Source organism: Zootoca vivipara, chromosome 10, assembly GCF_963506605.1.
Source record: "Zootoca vivipara chromosome 10, rZooViv1.1, whole genome shotgun sequence".
Classification (NCBI taxonomy): Eukaryota; Metazoa; Chordata; class Lepidosauria; order Squamata; family Lacertidae; genus Zootoca; species Zootoca vivipara.
The window spans coordinates 43,698,481-43,717,830 of record NC_083285.1 but is presented as its reverse complement, the minus strand read 5'-3'; the positions used below and the strand labels follow the sequence as shown (position 1 = coordinate 43,717,830).

The following is a 19,350-nucleotide window of genomic DNA, read 5'->3' as shown; positions in this document are numbered from 1 at the left end:
AGATTCCCACCCCCTCCTGTTTTCTGATTTTCCTAGACATAGTTTAAACTACAGAAAGTATGAAAGCAGGGAGGGGGACCCAAAATCCATTTGCATACAGGCCATCAAGCCGGCAAACTTTAGAATGTGGGCTGACCCTCTGAGCAGATGTTGTGATGTTTGCAAACTCCCTAGGCGAGGCAAAGGAGATAATAGCTGTTGCTAGGAGATGAATTTCACAGAGCAGCAGGCTTCCTGCTATGGCAGCTACGCCTTTATATACACACTCAGCAAAGGCAGAGGAAAGGGAAAGCCAGGCCAAACAAAGATGGCCTCTAGATTGTGCGTGTGCATCTGCCATCTGTTAACACATCCCAATGTATTGTCATAGGTGTGAAAAGCCCACTGATCCCCTAACCACAGTTGTACATGAGCAAATATTGCACTAGTATCATATAAAGCATATTTTCATATGGCTATGAAACTCAGCAGCAAACAGACTCTCTTAGTATGACTTGCTCCAAAAAAATCCCACAAGATCAACAGACTAAAACAGGATAATTTTTTTGTTTCATCCAAATCAGTGTGTTCTATCTAAGTAACCAGAAAAAGAATATTTTCAACTTATTTAAATAGGAATCTTGTTGAAGGTTGTTTTTCAGTTAAAGATAAAGAAACTCTGCAATGAATGCATCTGCACCATAATCAGTTTAAATTTGTCACATGTTCTCTAGCATTGGAGCAGGAGCATCTCTCTAGTCATGAGATCATTCACATATTTGTCATTCTGACAAATTCTGATAGCCATGTTCAAATATATAAAAGGATGTCATATAGAGGAGGGAGAAAGATTGTTTTCTGCTGCTCCAGAGAAACGGACATGGAGCAATGGATTCAAACTACAAGAAAGAAGATTCCACCTAAACATTAGGAAGAACTTCCTGACAGTAAGAGCTGTTCGGCAGTGGAATTTGCTACCAAGGAGTGTGGTGGAGTCTCCTTCTTTGGAGGTATTTAAGCAGAGGCTTGACAGGCATATGTCAAGAATGCTTTGATGGTGTTTCCTGCTTGGCAAGGGGTTGGACTGGATGGCCCTTGTGGTCTCTTCCAACTCTGATTCTATGATTCTATGAACAATTTGAGGAGATTGTGTTAAATAAGCCATAACTGCCCTAATATAAAAACAAAACAAAACTGTATTTACAGATTTTTATGAAAATCTGAGGAATGCAAAAGTCTTTTTTCACATGCTTTCTAGAAAGCATCTTTCAGGTATCTGGGATCAGTAGCTGGACAGCAGCAGAATTCTACCAGTAGTCCAAAACATTTGGTGGTCCCAAGTTGGCGAAGGCTATCCTAGAGCAACTGCTCAGGTTGATTTAGTAGTAATCTGCCGAGAGAACTCGCTCATACATTCTCTTTTCTTCTTTGATGGAAAACTACTGGCATAATCTATTGAGTGAATCACCAGAACCAAAGGAGTTGTGCCTATTTGCATGGTTTCTTGAGTTCTTGTATCTGGGCTTCTGAATTCTGTGCCAATATTGTGTTTCATCATCTGAACCTTCTTACATCATGGGGAGAATGTCCACAGATTCTAACAACATACAGTATTGCATTTATTCCATCTCTATATATTAGTTCATTTACAGATTCCTTTTCTGCTGTTCTTCAGCAGCTTGGCCTATCATCCCATCATTGCTATAGACTTCCTGCCACTTCTCCATATTTAGAACACAACCCCATATTTAACTAAGACCCTTGTGTAAGGGTACTTCCTTCAGGCTCGCATACAAAGCACCACCTTCTCTCTAGCCTGTTTCCATGCCTTCCAGCACCTTACCTTCATAGCAATCCCGCACTGTGCCAAAGTAAACATAGTACTGGTCATTGGTGAAGAAAAGGAGGCTGAGCCATGAGTCGACAGCATAAATGGGCACAATGAAGAGGATCCGGACAATATAGCGTTGCTCATTGGGGCAACTGTAGCAACGAAGGTGCATATAGATCTGGATGAAAAAGATGGTGAATGGGATAAAGTCAAATTAGAACAAAGGTATCTAGGGAGGAAGAGGAGAAATAATGGAAATTTAAGAATGCAATGCCATACACAACATATAAGCACTTTTTTGTTCCCATAAGGCTTTCTTACTGAGTTTATAGCTTAGTAGGATATATTTACTTGGTTTTTGCACTGTAAGGTCTATGTTTACCCTACATCTGCTCTTTATCCTTAAACAAGAACAAGGGATAAAATATAATGAAATGAACATTCTGTACTATATTTACTGTAAGATAAAAACAACAACTGCCCCACAGTATTTTTTCTACCCAAAAGATAATAATAATTTACTGTTTTTTTTTAAAAAAAAGTACTAGGGATCTGAATGATATACTTTTCACTTGAGATTTACTTATTTTAATTACAAACTGATTTGGTTTCTAAATGTAATGTACTGAAGCTGTGAAATGGCTACAATACTGAAGCTATACTTTACTATTGTTCACATTCATTATCCAGATGTCTACATTTCACAGCTTCAATACATTACTTTTAGAAACCAGATTTAAGCACATACACATGATACATATGGCTCGTATGTTTTCAGTGCAGTACAGTAGCAGAATAAGAAACCAAAGTGAGGACCAGCCAAAAACACAACTTTAATCTGCAAAGACATATAAGACCTCTCTCAAAAATAAACTCTATCATGCTTTCTAATAACAGAAGAGTACACCAAAGTTTTGCAAATGAATCAAATCTCATCTTTAAAATGTTTTGTTTTATATGGTAGCCTGTCTCTCTTACAAGTTAAAATCTTTACTGACTAAAAACAGACTGGATGGAGAGTGCAATAAGAATGTTGGTTATGAACAGTAATTTTGAAATAGTGCTTTTCTTGGCCCACAGGGTGTTTCCAGATAGCAGCAGTGCCAGAAGTGCAAGCACAGGAAATTCTTCAAAAAAGGAGGCATTTCCTAGGTTTTTTTTTTCTTTTGCAGAGGGAAAAGAATTGTATGATTATGGCTAGTTGGCTTCAACAGAACACCCTAGCTGCTCTTTGCCTTATAATCTAGTTTTACCCAGCCAATCATATATAATTCAGTGCAAAGATATTGAGCATTTTTAGTCAGCTGAGTCTCAGGCTTCATAACAGAGCTCAATTGATCTTGCAAGCCATTCTGGAGGCCTTTTTCAGTTGAAGAGATACATAAAAATTCTGCAGATACATAAATAAGCATGCAAGCAATCTATGGAGTCAACCTTAGAGCTGTAATGCATGAAACAGTTATACTACTAAGAGAAAAGAGTCCTGCTACATCAGACCAAAGGTTCAACTAATTTCCAAAAGATGCCTTGGGGGAACTCACAAGCCGAACATGAAGGCATCAGCCCTCTTATTTGTCCCTAACATCTGATATGTTGCCTGTTATTGCAGAGGATTCACTTAGCTATCGATTCTAACAGCATTTTGATAGAGTCATCCTCCATGGATTTCTCTCCTTTAAATCCATCTACACTAGTGCTCGTGTCTACGTTCTGTGTCCATGAATTCCATAACAACACAGATAGTAAGACTAAAACTCTCCCTTTGTACACTCCGGGGGCCAATTGTTTGTTTACACACCAAGATCAGATGGCGCTGCTTCAGCGGACATGCAGCAAATGACCAATTAATGTTCTGAAGAAGAAGAACTAATAAGATTCATTGTTGCTGCCCAAGTAAATGTTAGGTAAGCTGCTATTCTGATTCATAAAGTAGCTAATCCCCTTTTGAATCTCACACAGCCAGTTTCAATAATGCTCTGTAGCTCTCCAATGGATAGTCACTTATCTATTCATTAACCCACAGGTGTTAAACACAGGTTGATAAAATTGTAGGGTTTGCATGTGTTACTCATCATACAAGGACACTATTAGACAGCATTACAAAGAGGATGCTAAATTTGGTTTGTACCATCACCCGCCAACCTGATGAAATACAGCAGCCAAGTCTTACAGCAGAAAAGCTGGCGGCAGGAGGAGAGAGAGAAAAATGCCTCTGCCGCCTCCTCCTCACCGTGCAACCAGGTTCGCTGAAATCATTTGTACAGCGTGTTCATCATCATGACAGACATTTTGGGCAGAAATTTAAAATGATAAATGGCTGTTTATTCATTGTGCTAAGAACAGACAGAGCTATGAAATTGTAAGATAAAGCCAAAGGGTTATTAAACCCCATGAATCATGGCACATCATCATTACATAGCCTTCTCCCACCCCCACCAATGAAACACAGTTAATTAAATGTATATCATTCCTAAGCCAATCAACTGCATTACTATGAGGGAAGTGTGTTGTCTGCATACCTCTGAAGTTGACGGACTAATTACTACTTAGGATTCTGGAATAAAGGCCCCAGGGCCTATCATAGCAATCCACCCCATAGTATTAGCAGTCTGACAGGAAAGACGCTTGATCTTCTATAGCTTTGACATTGCCCTGCTTTTCCCTACAAGTTACTGCCTAGATTTACTGTTAGGCAAGACATGGACACCATGAACTTAATGGCGAGCTGAAGAGACTAATTTGTAGACAGCTTCCTGGCAGCTGCAGCCTTATGTACATGCTGGCACTGTCTGAACAGCTCTGAGGTTTGCTTCTCTCATACACAATGGGATGGAACAGCAAAGTCCTGTATTTCCTCCCCAATACTCTAGCTGTTTTTAGCCACATCGTTTCCACTCTCACTACTCTATGAGAACAGACTCATCACACCACAGAAAATACCTGACAAACATATATTCCACCTGATAAACATCTGTATCACAACTAAAGTAAAGACTCACCCTCCTCTCCTTCATTACATGGGGGCTTGTTCAAAACATGGTGTTAATTCATAGGTGCGCCTGTATACATTGTGCAAATGGGGTTGGAGATTGCTCATGTATGCTACAGGCCATAATATTGCATTAAGTGATCTGTAGCTTAAAACAGAAGTAGCAGTAACCACTTTGGGCAACAAACTCCATCCATTCTACATGATCCAATGATGGCAGAGAGTAGAACAGGTAAGGCTACAGCAAGCTTAACTGTAGTCAGCCCAGAAAATTTAACAGCTCTCCATTTCTCTCTCTCTCTCTCTCTCTCTCTCTCTCTCTCTCTCTCTCTCTCTCTCTGGCTGCAGTAGAAAAGGTACCTTTACAAAGTACCATGCAAAATGCTGGAAGTATTTTATTTTGCTTACCTGATGGCAAGTAATAAGCAAAGCAGTCCACACAAAGAAACCTGAGATGGCCTGGGCAGCTGTAGTCATTAGGAATATTGGTTGCTCCACAGCAGTGGGAGTGCCAACCTCAGACATCCAGGATAAGTTGGGGGCTGCAGCAGGAGTGCTGGCTGGGGAGCCCAGCTCAGGCACAGACATGACTCCAGTCACTACGATCATCATGTCCTCAGAGTTGTGGGTCCTTCAAATCTAAAGAGGAATAATATATATAAACAGAAAAGTTTCAAAACAGCAGAAACAACCTATCATAGCCAGAACACCTCACAGGTATCTCAGAGTTTTGCTAAACATTTATGTCAAGTGTAAAGGCCTTCAGTAGTAAAGGTAAACAGGAATAATTTGGGAGAAATCACTCATGTTCCAATAGTATCAGCTACTCTTTAGCCACTGAACAGGCAAAAAGAAGGTCAGACATGTGAAAAGCAGTTCTAAATTTAAATTGCAGAGATTTCTGGAACACTGCCTAAAATGATCGTGCATTTTTTATACTCTATTAACACATTCAATCTTATTCCTTTCTTAAGTGATTATACGAAGACAGGACTGCCTGGACTGCCTAGCGTGCTCTGGTCCATGGGGTCATGAAGAGTCAGACACGACTAAATGACAACAAAATGATTATACAAAGAGTTGCAATAAGTTTTTTTCAAAAACATGGGGCACAACATTTTAAGGTGACTGTTTTGAGACCGCAGGAAGAAGCTGGCTGTTTGTGCATCTAGTGATCTCTTCTCTCAAGTCACCCCATGAAGCAAAAACTTCATACAGAACAGAAGGTAGTAAAAAGCACCAATACTTGATAGAAATGTATTGACTTTCCATGGTATATGTGTGCCCAACCAGTATATAGATGTGCTAGCCTGGTACTGACTTAAAACCTCCCATCTGACTCTGACGGTTCTGACAGAATGAGAAGTACAACTGAGCAGAAAAAATCCAAACATTTATGGATTAAATGTTCATTATCATTAGCTATGTTCATTATTCAAATTCAAAAACTGATAAAGTGTCAGCAGTGAAGAAGATCAAGTAGTCTGGAAATGAGATCATAAGCAAGTACTCTTGTCTCTAAGAAATGGGGGTGGGGTGGGTTTGAACTGAAAAGCCAATAGGTAAATTATATAAATTGTTAAACTGAAATTATGAAGCACAACTATGCATGAATTACAAAAGTGATACACACAGCAGGAATTTTTTCGGAGAACCAAGTATTTCTATATGTAGTCTTTACATTTATCACAACCAGACCAGTAGACTATAAAAAGATTCAACATGTGATTTTGTTTTCCTCTGGCCTTACAAGAGCAAATAAGGTAAGCACGTGGAGAGTCCCCTTTCAACATAGATCTTTTGATTGTTCTAGCTGGGCCAGCCGCCATTCTAGTTACATAACAATTCCTACTTCAGTTTGTTTTAATACATCATTCTCATTGCTGAAATATCCACCCAGTCTGGATATATGATAAAAAATACCGAGTGGTAAAAATATTTTACATTCTGCAGGGAACACAAAGCTATTTTGAAAAGAATGGAGACTGACAAATCCCCATAGTGCACAAATAACAAGGAGATAGTATATAGACCAGTGGTTCCCAAATAGGGGTCCGAGGACCCCTGGGGGTTCGCAGAACACACCCAGGGGGTCCACAGCCCTATCCTTTGCCTTCCCCCCAACTAAATTTTTGTCATTTTTACATGGGTAATATCACAAATCTTATGGTCTTTTTAGCAGTGTGATTTTTCAATATATTGGCCAAAATTGGTTTTGAAATTCCACTGTGATAACGATTTTGACCTGCCAATATGAAGCAATATGTTGCTTCTTGTGCAAGGCAGAGCAGGGCAGCTGATTTCAAGGCACCGCCAAAATGCTGCTGATCTGAGCTGCCTTCCCTCACGCTGTGGGAAAATAGGGCAGCAGATTGCAAGGTGCTGCCTTCCCCTCACACTGATGGAGAACAGGGCAGCTGATGGTCCTCACTTCAGGGCACTGTGGCACTACCTTCCCCTGGCACTGAGGTGAAGCAGCTTTTCTCAGTCAGCAGGAAAGCAACAGCAGCCATAGTGGATGTGCATCTTCTTCACTGGCTGCCCTGCTGACTGCAGGGCAGTCCCACTCAAACCATGCAGTGGAGGTGACTCCGCTTCCTCTCCTCCCTGCACCCATTCAATCTCTGTGACTGCTTCTTCCTTCATCTGCAGGCACCCTACCCACCCAATCTCTGTTGCTGCTCCTTCCCTCATCCCCACGCCTGATCTGCACACACCCCACCCGCTCGATTTCTGTGAATTCTCCTTCCCTCATTCCCATTCTCCAATTTTAGACATTGTGATATATCAGAATATTGTGATGTTTAGCTGCTGATATATTACAATGTTGAAAACCAGATATTGCTCAGCCCTAGTCTGTTTTTAGTATACCCAATCCTTTGCTTATTAGGGGCTACATTTTGTTCAAAAAATTGCTTTGCAGAGGTAACTACCACAGAGTTATCAAACTTTTCAAAAGTAGGGGGTCCATGACTTGGCTTTTGAAAAATAGGTGGTCCTCAGTAACTAGCTAATTGCAAACTATAGATCATTGTTTCCAGACTCGGTGACCTCCAGATGTTGTTGGACTCCCAGCTCCCATAAACCTCAGCCACATGGCCAATGGTCAGGGATTATTGCAGTCAAAAGTAAACTCAAAAGGTCTGCGTTTGCATAAGAAGTGGGGTTTGAGGGGAGATCTGTGGAAATGCTAAATATAACATGAAGACTGCACTTGGAAAGAGGGAAAAACCCAGATGTGCTTGAAGCAGAGGGAGGGAGGGAAGAAGGAAGGAAGGAAGGAAGGAAGGAAGGAAGGAAGGAAGGAAGGAAGGAAGGAAGGAAGGAAGGAAGGAGTTCTATAGAAAAAGATGACGCTCAGGAAACTGAAACAGGGTGGAGATTGAGACGCCTTTGCTGCTGAGTCTCGAGGAAATTGGTTTCCGTCTGACAACATTCTACACACCACAGGGCACAAGTAAGAGGTTTTTGCTAAGCTTATGAAATACACATGTAGGAAGGATTTAACGCAGATGTATGCCTAGCCAATTAAGCTTGAATGAAAAGGTGAAAGAAATTACAGTATCAGGAATCTGTGAGGTTGAGAGAAGGCTATCCAATCCTGTTACAATGTAAAGAGAGACTGTAAATCACAGCAGTGCCTACAATAAACGAGGATACAGTGGAATCTCGGTTTATGAACACCTCGGTTTATGAATTTTCGGTTTATGAACGCCGCGGACCCATTTGGAACGGATTAATTCATTTTCCATTACTTTCAATGGGAAAGTTCGCTTCAGTTTATGAACGCTTCAGTTTATGAACAGACTTCCGGAACCAATTACACCCATGCTTCAGTGTATGGACATTTCAGTTTAAGTACTCTGTGGACCCGTCTGGAACGGATTAATCCACTTTCCATTACTTTCAATGGGAAAGTTTGCTTCAGTTTATGAACGCTTCAGTTTATGAACAGACTTCTGGAACCAATTGTGTTCATAAACCGAGGTACCACTGTACTTTAAAATACAACACACCAACCCTAGTCTACACAAACACTCTCCTTTATGATCAATTCACATGACTGTTAGATATCAATACCAAAGCAAGGGATTTGTCTGCAATTTATAACAGATGCTTTATTAAAAACCTTCTTATAATAGAGCCTTTCTATCAAGAAGCCCAAAAGAATGAGCTAGTGCTAAAGTGGTAGTTAAAGGATGCAATCCTATGCCTACTTAAAGGTAAAGGTAAAGGGATCCCTGACCATTAGGTCCAGTCACGGATGACTCTGGGGTTGCAGCACTCATCTCGCTTTACTGGCCATACAGCTTCCGGGTCATGTGGCCAGCATGACTAAGCCGCTTCTGGCGAACCACAGCAGCGCACGGAAATGCCGTTTACCTTCCCACCGAAGTGGTACCTATTTATCTACTTGCACTTCGTGCTTTCGAACTGCTAGGTTGGCAGGAACAGGGACCGAGCAACGGGAGCTCACCCCGTCGCGGGGATTCAAACCGCCGACTTACTTGGCAGTCCTGATTTTTTCAAATAGGATTACTTACTTGGCAGTAATCATACAGTGGTACCTCGACTCACAAAGACGATCCATTCCGCGGCGCTGTTCGTAAGTCGAAGTCTTCGGTTGTCGAAGCGCCGGTTCTGTGAATGCGCGAAGCATGATTTTTGCGTTTCTGCGCATGTGTGGACCGCGCACGCCGCTTCTGAGCAGGCGCAGAACGTGCGCGCAGCGACAAGACTTCCGGGTTTGCCGACTTCAGAAGTCAAAACCTTCGGAAGTTGAGTCATTCGGATGTCGAGGTACCACTGTATTTGAAAAAATCACTTTTGAAACATGGGAAGGAACCAGCTGAAGAGACACAGCTCTGAAGTCAAACCTTTCTTCTGAAAAGTTCTGGAGGACTCAAAAGCATGTACACTATTTTATGCTGTTTAGATTGTGCTAATAAAATCATTGCCTTAATCTGATTTTGAAACTTAGGTAGATTATTAGGCAAACCACTATCTTTCAGTTTCAACTCCATTTGCAATATGGATATGATAACATTTGCAAGGATTATGGCAAAGATTACTGAGCGAGTTCTCAGTGCTTCATATACAGTAATGTGTTCTTATTATTTAAACAGATTACAGAACCTATAAATCTACATATCCTGTTCTAAGTGCAAGCCAAGATTTAAGAAGAAAGCAAAACAAAGACAATGGTGCCATCAGAAAATAATATTCAGGCAATGGTCCAGGGCCCAACTCAAGAGAATGAGCGGGAACACCTCCAAACATAGCATGGCTGGCTTAACACATTTTGAAATAAACAAAAGATTACACATGAAAACCAGAGTGTAAAATTACCTAACTGCACCAGTGGACAAATCACTCCTCCCCACCCCCAACTGGCCCAGCCCTGGCCCCAACACAAAAAACCCTAAGAAATGTAAGGGAAAATGCATTTTCAAATGGCAGGTGTCTAGACAGGCATTCAAAATGCAAAGAAGGCAAAGAAACAACACATGAAACATACACTGCCCCCTAGTGATGCAACTAGTGAATAATGCATCTGACTAATAAAGAAGTCAAGCATATCATTCATCCCCAATAATTTTAGAATGTGTGGTATGTTTTCAAGTAATATTTTCCTCCCCTTGCTTTGAATTTTTAAAAGAAAACCAGCACATGCTTTCATTCCACCAGAGATATACCAACAATCTCTCCATAGCAACAGGTCAATTTTTATGTAAACTGCTTTGAGTTTTGTGTGTTTATAATCAAGCAGTTTGTAAATTTTATGAAATAAGTAAACAGGCCACCATATATTTCAGGTTTGTGACCTATCCGAGGATGAGCGTCTACCTCTTCAAGGAATTGTCACTCTACTGTACTAACCTAAGAGTGGGGAACTGTATCCAGCCAGCAGGCCGCATCTCTGTACACCTCTACAGGTCACAGTGATGTCAGGTGTTTCATTTTTGCCTGTATGGTTTGAAATTAAACTGTGTGGGCAACAGAATGTGTGTGCAGCAATCAGCTGATTGTAGATACTTGGGAAGTACTGAGCAAAAGCCTTCACAACTGCCAGTGTTTAGGAAACACTGTGCAAGGGGATTTCCAGGCACCTCCATCCAGAACACCTTTTGTCAAATCTCTGCCTTTACCTGCACTTCAACTGACACTGTATCAGGTTTCAGGCAGATAGGTGAGGCTTGGCCAAAATGGGCCTCATGGTCCAAATGGGGAGGTCTGGTGGGCCTAATTAGGCTCACAGCCTGGGTGGTGTCTAAAGGTGGTTGTTGTGGCTAGGGATGCCTTTTTTATCCAATACACTGCTACTACTCACCATTCCAAAACTGTTATCTTAACACCATTAATTCATGCATATCTAAACTCAAGGAGTGGAGTAACTGAATACTCTTTGCAAGTACAGTATTGAAAACAGGCGCTGGGGCAAATCTTGAGTTTGAATATGAATGGCATAATTGTGTCTTAAATGTGTGCACCAACTTTCATTCTGATCTCTCAGTCTTCAAAGGGGACATTACAATTTATATTGCACCTCCCCCCACCTTAATAATATGTGTGTGGACTGAGTTGGCTTTTGAACTTAAAATGTAGGATTGTGCCCTGAACATGTGTACTGAATTTGGACACCTCAATATTTAGAGTTATCATATAGATGACAAATGTATAATTGAAATGCTGAAGTGTCAAATTAGACCAAAGGCCTCATTTGCTCAATCAATCAAGTGCTGAATGGAAATAGACACAATATTTTCCAGCAACTGCTCCATCTATATACTTCTGGAGGCAATTCAAGGTGTTGGTTCCCACTTTCTGAGCAGTGCTCTCTGTAGACAGAGAGGGCACTAAGAAAATCACTTTTGAAGACCAAGGTCAGAATGAAAAAGAATCATGGCACAGGTTCCGTGTTTGACTGACAACCATAGCTTCAAGAGATTCTAAGTTGTAGACTTTCTTTTGGTTTGTATTAAATGTGAATTTCATTTAAAGCCAAGTTACAATTTTAAAAGAGTATTAATATAACTGTGTTAATAATAATAATAATAATAATAATAATAATAATAATAATAATATAATGGCAGCTTTATATCCATCTGCTAGTCCATACCAGGGTCATTACAGGGTCATTTACCTTAAAAAAAACAGAAACAAAACAGAAGACAACACAAAAAGCAATAGTTGCACAAGCCCCCTGCTGCTCGTGTCACATCTTCCTCAACTTTGGTACAGTGCTGCAATGCTAAAATGCCTTGGGCGAAGCTCTCCTTTAGTACAGTGCTGAAGAGCACTAAGGGAAGCTCTCCTTTAGAGAAGCCTCGTGTGCGTTCAAGCTCTGTGTTAGGCAAAAAGATTCCTGCATTGCAGGGAATCTATGATTCTATGATTCCAGGTTGCTTTCTATGATTCTATGCCGCTCATGTCCTTAAGATGTCAGACTTAAGATGGGTCTGAAAAGCAACATCATCACTGCATCTCTTTCTTTATTCTGAGAAACGGGAGAGAAGGAAAGTCAAGCATATAACGCAGGCATCCCCAAACTGCGGCCCTCCAGATGTTTTGGCCTACAACTCCCATGATCCCTAGCTAACAAGACCAGTGGTCAGGGAAGATGGGAATTGTAGTCCAAAACATCTGGAGGGCCGAAGTTTGGGGATGCCTGATATAACGTAATATACAGGAGCTTCATGTTTAAGTTGGGGCTGATGATAGGTCCTGCATCTGACACAATGTAGAATGATATACTGCCTCAAGGGCTGTTGTGTCATATGTCATGACATCATGGCACATGGAACAGAAGTCCAATAACCAAGCAGATGGCAAGGCTGTACTTACTTTGGTTACTGAACAAAAGAATGCTCAGTATAATAAGCTGTTGTGTCAATGTGAAGGGAATCCAGGTTTACCTTAAAATTCTGTTAATTTACTGTATACTTTAAGTTTTGTGTTCATTGGTGGTTAATGTGTTACTGCCTCTTTAGGTAAAATCAAAGTGAAGTATTGGGAAAGAGAGAGGAGTAAGGCCCCTGAACTAGAACATCAGCAGGTACTCTTTACGTGCCCCATATATTTTGGGATCTCATTCTATGCCAATTTACTTTTGCTTCTGGTACGCATATAAGAATTTTGTTCACCCACACTGAAGAAGGCTGCTTATTAGTAATATAATTAAGCTATCAGTACAACAAAGCATCATCCTTTTGTAGCTGTGCTGTGGGGGACTGAATAGCCCAAATCCTCATGAGATTATTGCCTATTCATCATTTTTTATCCAAACAGCTGCCTGTATGCTCAGTGAAACAAAAGACAGAAAACGCCACTCAAGCTGTCTTTATTTTTATCAAAACAAAAAGTTATCCACTGTAAATGATAAAAACAAATGACTATGAATAACTTTTTTTTAGTAAATGATAAGTTCTAAACAGTTACAAAATTTTAATTAAATATATATTGAAAAGTTCTGTAAAATTTAGATCGGAGACAACATTTATTTCCAGTTTTTAAGTATCTCAGTTTATTCTAGAATGGGAAAGTGCACCTCTACTTACCTTACTTTCACAGAAAACAGCCCCTTCTTTTCATCCCTGTAGCTGCACCTTTAAACTATTCCTTCCTTTGCCTTGTTCTTAAATATTGTCCTATACCATGTCAACCAATTCATTTGCAAACACCCATCATCCACCCTAAATCAGATGTGCAGATCAACAATGAAACCTTTTTACCATGAACAACTATCTTTCTCCAAGGGAGTTTTTCTGCTCTATTAATTTCTGCAGTTTCTTCCTCCATCTTTTGTGTGTGTGTATGCGTGTGTGTGGACTGACATTATAATAGGTCAGATACCACAGCGAGACTCTTTTTTTGGAATGAGACAGGAAACAAGAGGAAAGGGAGGAGGCTGTTTCCAGCATACCACTCTTCCTTTGAAAAATAGGATCAAACACTGCAGTTCTAGGGTGGGTCACCTTCCCAGAATCGGTATCAGAATTAGTCTATGCGCACTATGTGCCTCATACCCATGATCTCACTGCTGCTTGCCATGCAGCTCCTCAGGGAAAGGGAGGCACATATCGCCCTGAAGTAACATTTCTTGAGTGTTGAGGTCTTGAAAAGACAGAGGTGAAAGCTGAGTTTAAAAGGGATTTATTTGAAATAGCAATAGAAAGTTGCAAGTGAAAAATTATTTTCATACACTAATGTACTAGGAAAGTACGGTAGATAAAGCTTCACTTGTATCCTATTCATTCAGAGTATTGCCCATTTTGTTTCTGAGACAACCCACCAGAAAGCCATCTAATGCAGCGTTTCTCAACCGCTGTTCCGCGAGACGCTGGCTGGTGTGCCGCGACGTGCTGCGACGAGAAGGGCGATTTGCATTGTCACGTGCCTGGTGGCCGCCAATACGCAGTGCTGACCCGCCGGAAAGCAATATTTGGCAAGTGTTTCTTACAGTCATAATTATAATATAGGGCGGCACAGAGTTAAATTTTTTAACTTTTTTAATGGTGGTGTGCCTCGTGATTTTTTTCACGGAACAAGTGTGCCGTGGCCCAAAAAAGGTTGAGAAACACTGATCTAATGCATCTGTGGCTGAGCTGAGATTTGAACCAGTGACTTCACCAGCTTTCAACTACTGTACATAGGTGCACAGGGATTGCTCTGTTAGCTGTGGCAGCAAACACAGAATCTTTTAACATATTAATGAGAGATGGGGAATCACACATCAATTATATGTCATTCAATCACATTTTTAGTTATGAACACGCATCTCAGTGTTTAACTGGAGCACAGAGGCAGGAGTGTGGCTCTCTAGTTCACCAGTGGTTAGAGATACATTAATTCTGTCCTACCTTTCTGCAAAGATACACCCCCCTCCAAAAGTACTTGCAACTGAAAGAGCAACATTTTTTTAACTCCTTCCTCTGTTGTCAAGCTTTTGTCTATTTTTAGACCATAAGTCCTTTGGGACCAGGATCTATCCTTTCTATTATGCATATATAGATGGTCTAGTATTAATAGTATGCAAAAAAAAACCCAATCTGAAGAGGGCTTGTGTCACTAGGGTTATCACTCCTTTTTAGGTATATGAGGTCTTACGTACCGGTATGTGTGTTCCTGAGGTTCACAGTTTACGAATGAACAATGCAATGATCTTTAAGTTTCTACAACTTCAATATACCAATAAATAGTTCACAAGCACAGATTTTTCTAAAAACCTTACAATAAATATTTAATATAAAGTTACCACACACAAAAAGGCCACACAAGATTAGGGAGTTGATCAGCTTTGGTCAGTTAGAGATAAACCATGTCCATAATAAAACATTAAATGTCTGTCTCAAAGGGATCACACAATGGCTTACATTGTTTTCTAAAAGCCTGTAGGCTTAGGCTCTAGTGTGGATGGGTGGTAACATTAGTCCTAGTTTGACCAATAAGCACTGTTGATGGATAAGGCAGATGCAGCAAAAACTGGAGAAGCCATGGAAACAACTCACTTGCAAGAGAGAGAACATATGGAACTGCTGCATGATACAGCAGCTTAGGTCATTCCACATACACCTTATGGTGCAAAAGCCTAAGCTGTTTCCGCATCCCATGCGCAGTAGCTTTCACTAATATGACAACCATTCCTGAACAGTTTGCTATACTGTACTGCAAGGCTAAAGGGGTGCTCATTCCAATTACAGTTATGACATTTTAAAGAGCATACTGTGCAGCAGGTGAAACGTGTTCGCTAATTTCTCCCCTCCCCTCTTTGCTTCCTGTAAATTGCATCCCTCCGGGGTTGTTAAAATGATCACCACGCTGCATTATAGACTCAAGTGTTCATGTGCTACTCCCTGGACACAATGTGATCTGTGCCTTCCCAGTCACAGTTTGCACTGAAAAACAAAGCCAACGCTCTGTGAACACTCTGCAGTGAACGCTCATGCAAAAGTTAGTAAATGGGGGAGAGGAGCACATCCTCAACTCAGAGCCAGATCACAAGTACTAGCAGTCAAGAATCACACATTAAAACAGACTACTCTTGACAAAGTGACTTCCTGTCGCTGGAAGGATCCCTCTCCCTCCCCAATTTGTAACTCATACTGGAAATGCTTTCCTAGATATTATTTTCAATATCATATTTTAAGAGCTATTTTAGCTAAAATCTTTATGTATTCCATTTTACTACAGTGCCTGCTTATAGATCAGTTTCTTAAAAGACACCCAAGGGGTTTTGGCAGGATTAATTATCTTGGCAGGAATCTACTCTTCTATTACCAAGCTACAGCTCAAGGAGCGCTGAAAAGATTATGTAGTCCTATAGCGACAGAGGAGGAAAAACAAAATATTTAGGCATGGATGGGTCAGGGAAAATCAAGCCCCTGCCTTCACATCTTAGGCTCTATATAATAACTCATTATTGTCCTTCAAACCTTTTCCTCAACATCCTATGTGATAGTAGGCAGCAATTTCAAGGCGTTACTGCAACTGACAATTAAGGTTTGCTCCTAGGATTTAGCTGTCAAGACGATTTATAACTAAATAATACATAGCAATTCACTCCTTTCAATTGGATTAATTTCAATTCAGTTCCATTCAATTCAATTCTCACAGAGAAATTACGGTACTCTTCAATTAACTGAAGATGCTCAACTACATTAAGCATGAAAATGTAACGCACTGCATGTAAAAATTATAGAACAATATACGTTTAGTACACTTCACCTATTCAGTCTACAGGGAGGCTACAAATATTACAGTCTTCCTTCGTGTGTTTTGTATACTAGAGAACTCCACAGTAACCATGCCATGTTTTTAGTACTACAAAACTACAAAACACCCCATAGCATTTCAATATGGAACTGCCAACCCCATCATTTGAAGATACAAAATAATTATTTATGCCCTCTCATAAAAAAACAAGTACACAACTTTTAGAATTTGGTCACAATTACATGTGGAATCATTACCTATAAATGGTGCATACATTATTAAGGAGGCAGATTCTTACACATAGCAAAGAAGGAATCCCTTCCTGGATGCCAAGAATTACAGGAAGATATAATCATGCATAAAGGGACCCAGGTGGCGCTGTGGTTAAACCACTGAGCCTAGGGCTTGCTGATCAGAAGGTCGGCGGTTCGAATCCCTGTGACTGGGTGAGCTCCTGTTGCTTGGTCCCAGCTCCTGCCAACCTAGCAGTTCAAAAGCACGTCAAAATGCAAGTAGATAAATAGGAACCGCTACAGCGGGAAGGTAAACGGCGTTTCCATGTGCTGCTCTGGTTTGCCAGAAGCGGCTTTGTCATGCTGGCCACATGACCTGGAAGCTATACGCCGGCTCCCTCGGCCAATAATGCGAGATGAGCACGCAACCCCAGAGTCGGTCACGACTGGACCTAATGGTCAGGGGTCCCTTTACCTTTACCTATAATCATGCATATGTGTTTATACAATTCACAACTGATAACACCAGATGTATATTTAGCCAAAGTAGCAAATTTCAAAAGTGAAGTGTTACCTGGCTCTTGGAGTCAATTTCTCATTGGAAAAAATAATGCATATCAGTCTTTTAGAGTGTGATGTAAAATACAATTAAACATAGATGATTGTTTGAAATTGCCTCCTACTACTATCTGCACATAAATTTCAGCAATAAGAAATGCTGAAAGAGAAGCAAAAAGGAAAGTGATTTAATACTGAACACAAGTTGATGGAACATACGGTGAAATTTATCTAACAAGTATCTAATAATTTTTATTATAAAAAGCAGTCCAACCACACAAATAGCTGCTTTGTAAACTCATAAAACTTTTGGCCAATATCATCTAGTTACAATGCTTATAGTAAATGCTGGATTTTAACTGATATGCTACTCAGCAGGCACACTTTAGCACTACACTCCTCCTCCTAAAGCCACTAAGCTCACACCATATTACAGCACTGTACCTAGTGCCACATTCAGTGCCAAAGCACTGTAAGGCCCACATCATGCCACTCAAGATGACATGCACCACACGCAAACTAAGCACAAACTATGCTATGTGTTTCTGCTATTCAGCAGAGCATTACTGTGCTCCCTATAGTTCTTCCCATTTTCAATGCCAGATGTGGCAGGACAAGTTGGGTTTCTACAGCACATTTGCCACGTTCAACATCTAAGCACCATCACTAGGACACTGACCGGCATCAAATATGCCACATCTCCCACAACTGCATGCACTTGTACCCATTTCAACGCCCACATTCATCCTCACCCAACAAGGCCGTGTTATTTAAGCACCCTGTGGCGCGGCGGTGGTACCTAGGACTACTGCTATGTATGGTTGCAGGTAGGTAGCCGTGTTGGTCTGGGTCGAAGTAAAATAAAAAAATTCCTTCAGTAGCACCTTAAAGACCAACTAAGTTTTTATTTTGGTATGAGCTTTCGTGTGCATGCACACTTCTTCATACTGCTACCGGTATGTATGTTAGGTGCTCGAGTCACCTTGCCTACAGACCAAGTAGAAAAAAGGTGGTCCGTAAACTTATGTAAATTACAGAAACAAAACACACCCCACCATCACACTCTGCACCCCCCTCACTGGCTAAGGCCCAACGACCTGATGTCAGATATGGTGTCAGACAGGACAGCGTGGCAGATGCCACCCCTTGGAAGCCACATCCAAGGGGCCACCACCTCTAGGCCATGCCACCAGGACCCAAAAGATGCTGTGCGCAGCTTTTGAAGAGGCTGAAGTGCCCCACAGCCACCCTTGGCCACCTGGCCTGCGGGAAGGGGCGAAGGGTCGTTCCTCTTCCCGGACCACACGCCTTCACGCCCCTTTCTCGCTTCGAGGGCCACCCCGCCAGGCGCCACCCCAAGTGCCCCGTGGCTTCCTCTTCGGCCGCCTCCACGCCGCGCCACTTGTACCCTGAGGCGCCGTTCCCGGCAGCCGCCCTCTTCTCTCACCGACTGGCGCTGGCGGGGTTGTCCTCCTCCTCCGGCGGCAGGGGCAGTTCCGTCACTCGGGAGACCGGGCAGGACGAGAGGCCCTCAGGAGCACCATGGCCAGGCCGGGGGTTGCGTGGCCGAACAGCCGCTCCGTCGCCGCGAACTCCTGGCTTGGCGGGGCCGCTTCTCAGCCCCGGACTCCGGCTTATTGCTGCTGCGGCCCCAAACAGAGGGGGGGGGGCAGAGAGCAGCTGAAGGGAGAGATTGGGCAGGCGAAGAGGAGAAACAGTTCCGCGCAGGCGCGAAGCTCGCGGGCTAGCTGGCTGCCCGTCTCTCCCACCCCACCCCCCAGCGCGCGCTCTTGCCAGAGAGGCAGGAGGAGGAGCCGCGAGGCGGTGACGTAACCAGTGGCCTCAGGGACAGTGACGTCCCCGTCCCCCCGCCTTCCACAGATAGATTCTGAGTTCCGCCCGAACAGTAGCGACGGCGGCCGCTTAAAGAGACAGAGTTGCTTTTCTTTCCTTCCGCCGTCCCACTTTGCTTTCAGCTCCGGACTTGCGGGTTCTGACCATTTTTGCACAATAGCAGCTGCTCTTTTTCTACACCAGGGGCCCTCCCT

At 41.9% G+C, this 19,350-nt stretch overlaps 1 protein-coding gene across 3 annotated transcripts in view; it reads right to left on the bottom strand.

The window, feature by feature from the left end:
* Nucleotides 1-19,074, bottom strand: part of TMEM184B (transmembrane protein 184B) — a 36,860-nt gene extending 17,786 nt beyond the window's left edge. The window contains exons 1-4 of one of the 3 annotated variants that reach the window (XM_035126658.2): nucleotides 18,750-19,074; nucleotides 9,344-9,605; nucleotides 5,208-5,438; nucleotides 1,823-1,988 (exon numbers count right to left, since the gene is read on the bottom strand). In XM_035126658.2, coding sequence (XP_034982549.1) covers nucleotides 1,823-1,988; nucleotides 5,208-5,411 — 370 coding nt within the window. In that variant the 5' untranslated portion in view covers nucleotides 5,412-5,438; nucleotides 9,344-9,605; nucleotides 18,750-19,074. The remainder of the gene's footprint in view (nucleotides 1-1,822; nucleotides 1,989-5,207; nucleotides 5,439-9,343; nucleotides 9,606-18,749) is intronic. The other 2 variants (XM_035126656.2, XM_035126661.2) reach the window with 2 other exon arrangements.
* Nucleotides 19,075-19,350: the final 276 nt, after the last annotated feature.